The sequence below is a fragment of the Mus pahari genome, chromosome 1 (assembly GCF_900095145.1).
Source record: "Mus pahari chromosome 1, PAHARI_EIJ_v1.1, whole genome shotgun sequence".
Taxonomy (NCBI): domain Eukaryota; kingdom Metazoa; phylum Chordata; class Mammalia; order Rodentia; family Muridae; genus Mus; species Mus pahari.
Window position 1 is genome coordinate 116,477,928 of NC_034590.1, and position 6,504 is coordinate 116,484,431.

General features: G+C 55.5%; 1 protein-coding gene across 1 annotated transcript; it reads right to left on the reverse strand.

Annotated features, from left to right (window-relative positions):
- Positions 1-95: 95 nt before the first annotated feature.
- Tmem151a (transmembrane protein 151A) lies at positions 96-6,504 on the reverse strand. Its single transcript, XM_021219996.1, has 3 exons — positions 6,277-6,504; positions 1,287-4,098; positions 96-1,034 (listed from the first exon to the last, which is right to left on the reverse strand). Exons 1-2 carry the CDS (start codon positions 6,349-6,351, stop codon positions 2,767-2,769), a joined length of 1,407 nt encoding a protein of 468 aa, XP_021075655.1. The 5' UTR covers positions 6,352-6,504; the 3' UTR covers positions 96-1,034; positions 1,287-2,766.

Sequence of the window (6,504 nt, forward strand, 5' to 3'; positions counted from 1 at the left end):
CAGCCTGGTCTACAAAGTGAGTTCCAGGACAGCCAGGGCTATACAGAGAAACCCTGTCTTGAAAAGCCAAAAAAAAAAAAAAAAAAAAAAAAAAAAGAAATCCCTTCTCAGGCTGGAGAGATGGCTCTGTGGTTAAGAGCACTGACTGCTCTTCCAATAGTCCTGGGTTCAATTCCCAGCAATCACATGGTGGCTCACAACCATCTTTAATGAGATCTGATGCCCTCTTCTAGTGTGTCTGCATACAGCTGCAGTGTACTCATATACATAAAATAAATAATACTTAAAAAGAAATCCCTTCTCACTCCTGATTATGTCTTAGAATTATGCCACACTATACATGCAAGGGAGTGTAGAATGTTGCCTTTGCTGGGGTCACGGCCATCTAGGATACAGTGTGATTTAAACTATTGAGGAAGGAAGAAGGGTCCGTGAGCACTTGGTAGCTATGGTATCAGAGGAGGAGGAGGAGGAGGGAGGGCAGAGGCCTCCCCCAGGAAGATTTCTTGATATTTTGGGTACTGTAAGGTTTTCTACTTCAGTTGTTTATTATATGGAGTCTCAGGTATCCCATGCTAATCTTGAACTCTAGACCTAGCTAAGGATGACCTTGAAATTCCAACCTCCTGCCTCCTCCTTCTGAACACTGGGATGATAGACTCACATCACCACACTTGCTACTCAGTGTTACTGGAGCTGGAACCTTGGGCCACTTGCACACTAGACAAGCACTCTATCCACTGAGCTAGACTTCCCTGCAGGCAGCTGGGTGTTGGCTAAGTGAAAAGTCTTGCCTTTCTCCTTTCTCAATTATTCACCACGGCTCCAGTTCAAATCCAGACTCTGGGGTTTGGCCTAGAACCATGGGTCTTGGCGTCTGTTTCCCCATGCTACTCAAAGCTAGGGAACTAATTATACTCCTGCTTCCCTCCAGCCTAGCACTCATGTACAGGAGACATCGTGAGCAAACTGCATACAACGTTGACAACTTCACTCAGACGAGGGAGGCCCTTCCTGTATTCTCTTTCTTTCTTCTCTTTCTTTTCTTTTCTTTCTTTCTTTCTTTCTTTCTTTCTTTCTTTCTTTCTTTCTTTCACATTTATTTATTTTATGTGAGTACACTGTCACTGTCTTCACACACACCAGAAGAGGGCATTGGTTCCTATTACAGATGATTGTGAGCCACCATGTGGTTGCTGGAAATTGAATTCAGGACCTCTGGAAGAGCAGTCAGTGCTCTTAACCACTGAGCCGTCTCTCCAGCCCCTGTATTCTCTTTCTTTGGCTTCCATTTTGGCTTCTCCATGTTTCAGCTTTCTGTCCCTCAACTTGCCCCAGACTGTTCAGTGGCCACAAATGGAACTGTATTTGGGTTACAGGCCATACCTTTCTCCCCACAGTGGGAACTAGACATCACCCCTTAGTCCTCTGCATGCCCAGCAGGTTTGCAATTGCCACCAGGTTGGAAGAGGAGTCACTTGGGACAATGCATACTATGTAATCAAATTCTGATACTGGGTTTGAGTGTAGTTAGCTACTCAGGGCATCTCAAAGCTAGGTCTCAGAGGCCCTGGGTGAGGCAGAAAGGCTCCGACCCTGTGTGTCTAAATGCTAGACGCTGCCTCTGGGTCTCCCCCCTGAGCCCACCATTACACCTGACTCTGTACTCAGTGGCCTTGGACCCATCACCCAGGAACACACGTGTGAAACCTCTCCCGTTTCATAACTTTATTTAATTTTCTCTGTCTCTTCCCTCCCCCGCCAGCCCCTGAGAGGGGGTGGAATCCCCAGTTGGAAGGGAAGGGACTATTCTGTTCTCCCTAGGGAGGGATGGTGTCCCCTGGACAGGCTCCATGAATGGAAGAAGCAGGGGCCTTCAAGGCAAGGCCAGGGCATCGTCCAAGAGGCTGTGGCCAGGGCAGAGCCCCTCGGATGCCCTGTAGTCCTACATCCTGTGGATCACCCAGGAGGTGAAGAGCGGAGAAGCCCGGAGGGATGGTGGAGACAAGGTACTGAGTGACTGACAGAGGCAGATATGAATTTTAGGGTGCTGGGGCTCAGAGTTGGGAAACCTGGGCCACAAGGAAAGCTGGATGTAGTGTGGGTGCAGCAGGAACCAGGGAGACCAAGGTGCGGGCAGAGAGCAAGTCTGTGCTCTGAGAACTGGGCGTTGTGGAGGGACTAACCACACCTTAGGGTCTAGGGATAATCAGGGCACTTGCCCGGAACAGAGGCCAGAGGGCAGACGAAAGGGGTGGAGCAGAGGAGGATGGAAACTCTGGTGGGCAGGGGATCAAGCTACGGGGTAGCCACAGCCAGCTGTTCAGCTTTAGGACATCATCCATCCCAGCTGGGCATGGTCCCAAGCCACCAGTTTGTGCTTCTATGTTGCTGGAACCCCCCCTCCCCCCCATGTAGCTCAGCCGTGGCAGAGAGGCAGGCGGCCTGCCCAGGTCTCCTTCCCATCCCAGTCTTTCTGGAAGCTTCTCTCCCTGCCCAGCATCATCTGCTATCACAGGGGAACATGGCGATGGTTGGGGGAGCCATGCTGGGGACAGATCACAGACTCAACTTAGATGGCGTTTACCTCCTCCACAGAGGACCATGTGTCACCGAATCTCAATCTAAGGATCCCACTCCACTCCCACCCCTTGTGCGTGGCTGGTCTGTTTTCTTTCCTGTTTCTGACAGTTATTCAGACATCCAAACTTGTGGTGAGATGGTGAGGAGAGAGGGGTGTTCTGGGTCTGTAGAGGAGAGGGTACCTCAGAGTGCACCCTGCCCATCTCCCCGGCAGCCGCTGTCTCCGTGGACAATGAGCACCGGGAAGTAAAGGGCGTCTTCATAGCACGGAGGGCTTTCCAGAGGCTCCGTGTCCTCCCCTCTGCGTCCCAAGGGACCTCCACTCAAGCTTCGGAAGACCCCTGGGGTGGTTCGGCCCCCAGCACCTAGCGAGAGACGGCTGCGGCTGAAGGGTAGGCGAGGCCCGCTGGGGCGGGCAGGAGGCAGGGAGTTGCTGCTGACCGAGCGGCGGCAGCGTTGGCAGCCTCGCAGGTAGGCCCCAGAGCTGGCACCCATAACCACAGCCTCCGAGTAGCTGGGCACCAGCTGCCGATTGGAGCAGATGTGCCACTCAAGCTCTGTGAAGTCCACGGTGGCCACGCGAGAGAGTGGTGGTCCGCTGGGCACAGCCCCTGGGGGTGGTGAGCTGGCACCGAAAAGCTTCTCCACTTGATAGTGCACGTGGGCTGTCCCATAGGCTGCCACCACTCGCAGTGGCCAGGACAGCGTGGCTGCAGACACCAGCCAGAAGACCCAGGCTCGAGCATACCAGGGTGGGCTGCGGGGGTCTGCAAAGACCATGAGGGACTCACGGAAGTCCACATCCTTCAGATGCATGCCCTCGCGGGCCTCTAGGTAGTCGTCCAGGCCCTCATTGGCACTGAAGAAGCGGGCCCTCTGCGTGAGGTACGAGGCCTCGGCCTCAGCACTCCCAAAGCTGAAGCACTTGGTGAAACGCAGCCGCGTGGCTGCGTAGTCTGCCAGGCCCACGAGCTCCTTGGAGACGTCACGGACACCATGTGCACTGTAGTCAAACTCACCCCGAGCTGTGCGACTGTCCGCCCTCTCATGGTAGACCTGTGTGGTGGTATAGGCATCCCCATTGCGGTAGCGGGTGATCTGGCGTGTGCGGCGCACGTAGTGGTAACTGGTGGCCTTCCACCAGACACAGGGCGGAGCCTGTTGCAGCCGGTGGATCAGGGCAAGCACTGTGTTGGCATCGGTGCGAGGCGCCTGGCATGACCGCACATGACAGTGCCAGCACTCGGCCAGGTAGAGGAGGTAGAGGAGGGAGACGAAGGCCAATGGGATGTACAGGTAGCCATCCGAGCAGGGACTGGCTGGGTAGGTGGGCGGTGGACCGCCAGCCCCACGAGCCAAGGCTGCCTCAGGCCCCAGGACCAGGCGGGGCACAGTGGCTAAGCGACACCAGGCCACCACAGCCCCACAGGCATGGATGAGCAGTGTGAGGAGCAGGCACTTCCAGTGAGACTCTCGACACAGAGAGCCTCCCAGGGACTGCTTCAGGGGCCGCTGCTGCGGGGTGGGCAGAGAAAGGAGAGGTAGATGTCAGTGGGGGACCACTGGTGTGAAGGAGGTGGACCCACTTTACAGAAGAAGAAACTGAGGCTTCTATTGATTGAGCTTTTTTGCAGCAAGTCTCACAGCAGCAAACCTTGTTTATCTGCTATGAGCTTGCCTCCTCCTGTGTCCCACTGTTAGCAGTCCCCTACCCGAATAAGATCCCAACAGAGAAGAAATGACCCTACCCCCACCCCACACCAATGACTACTGAGAAATCTGATTTCTGGTAGTTCCTGTTCTGTCTCTAATTTTCTGTGTGCATTTAGCTACATTTTTACTTTCTCTGCTTCTGGATTTTGGTTATGGTGACCTAGGAGGCTGATGTGGTAAGAAGTGATGTGTGTGTGTGTGTGCGCGCGCGCACGCGCGTCTGCAGGCTAAGGAGCCCAGCTCTACTTCTTCTCGGTGTGATTTGGGCGGACCCCTCACCTGCTCTAACCCTGTTTTCTCATCTGCACACCTGGCTGTTGAGGACTCAGAGAGGTCACACGTGGGATTTGTTAGCGCAGGGTCTGCCCTGGGAACAAACACTTTTGCTGCTACCCTCTGGCTCCCACTGGTCCCTTGTTCCACAAGGGATGGCAGGAGACTTGGAAGAGGCTGTTAAGTCGGGGTGGGGGTGGGGGAGATGAGGAGTGGGGGAGGTGTAAGTCTCAGGCCTAGGAGCAGATAGAGGGCCGCCCTCCACCCCTAATCTGTTGAGGGAAGGGGTGGGACACAAGTTGCTGGGCAGCACAAAGTACTTTTTGACCCAAAGGGCTTGGCATATTCTCCATGGTAGGCCTATCAGCCTGGTTACCTCAGTTCTGGTGTCAATAGAAGGGAAGGAAATGGGGAGGGGAAAGGGAACTGGGAGAGAGAAGGTGGAGAGTACAGAGTGGGAGTCTGGGTAATGTCACCTACTCAGCCCCACCATGCCTTGAGAGGTCCAAAAGGAGAGGAGACTGGCCCCCAGACCCATCCAGAGCAGCCTGGTCCCATGGTGCATGAAATTTACAGGTGCATTCTGCCACCCAGACCTGTGCCGGTCAGGGGCACACACCCACTCATCCACACCCCAACACAGGTTCATCATAGACCCACCTACCACAAAGGAACACCATCGCTCATTAAGAAACAACAGAACCTTGCTTATTTTCAGAGAATAAACATCATGGCTGTAGCAAGGTATGCCCACACACTCAAGACCCCATCAGCACAGGACACTCATGCACATACACGTTACACACTGGCACCTAGACATGTAAGACCCTCACCTGACCACAGTGCATGCCTACCCCACCCTATAGCAACCTGACACCCACAATCCATACTTAGCAACACACTAGAGAGGCACAGCATGAAATCATACACACCCACACTCTTGGGTGAAGACCCAAGGCAAGGGACCCACCAGAGGCTCACCTGACTACAGGGTATATATGTTCCTACTGAAGACACAGGGAACGCACCACTAGAATTCTTTCTCACACACACACACACACACCACACACACACAAAACGCATTTATATCCGCTCACGCACACAGACCACTCACCCCCATGTTTTCCACACCTATCATCTTACACTTGGCACATCCTCCTAGCTAGAGGTGGGGAGGGGCTCTGGGGATCTCAACCACTGGAGTGGGCCCTCAGTCCTCACCTGGGGGTGGGGGAGAGAAAGGTATCACCCGCGGCTCCGATCCTTTCTCTTCCGTTTTTCCCTCCCCCACCTCCAGTCCCTGCCACCGCTACTGCATTGCAGGCACCGCCCGACACACCTCGTGAGCAACTGGGCTGGACTGGGGGCCTGACCCCATGGCCTTAGCAGTCACGGGCAACATCCCCGGCTGCGCTATGGAACAGGGACGCGTGGGGGCCACAGAGGCTGACGTCACAGGACAGGAGAAGATGGTTGAGGGGGCATCGAGGGTCAGAGTCTCCCCTATATTCCTGCCATCTATTCCTGCCTTGACCTACGTGGATCCCGAAGCCTCGACCCCTACCAGAACGCTGTCTCCCCAATGACGTCATTGCTGGAGGGGCTCCGGGACTTTCCTCCTCACTCCCTCTCCGGGGATCGCCCCTCTACTTGTCCCCTTCACCTCTCTATAACCCTGGCTCCGGTCCCACTACTCGTCCCCGGTACCTCCTCCCGCAGCGGCTCGCTGTCCGGAACAAGCGCGGGCACCTCCCCGCAGTCTCCACCTTCGCCCTCCGGCATGGTGTCCTGGCTGCTCCGGCTGCCAGGCCCGGGCCCGGGGCATGATAAGCAGGGGCGCGGGGGGGCTGCAGCGCGGCCCCGAGGGGCGTCCGCTCCGCTCGGCGGCCGCTGAAGAGTGTGCGGAGCCCAGCCCGAGCGCGGCGGCGTTGGCGG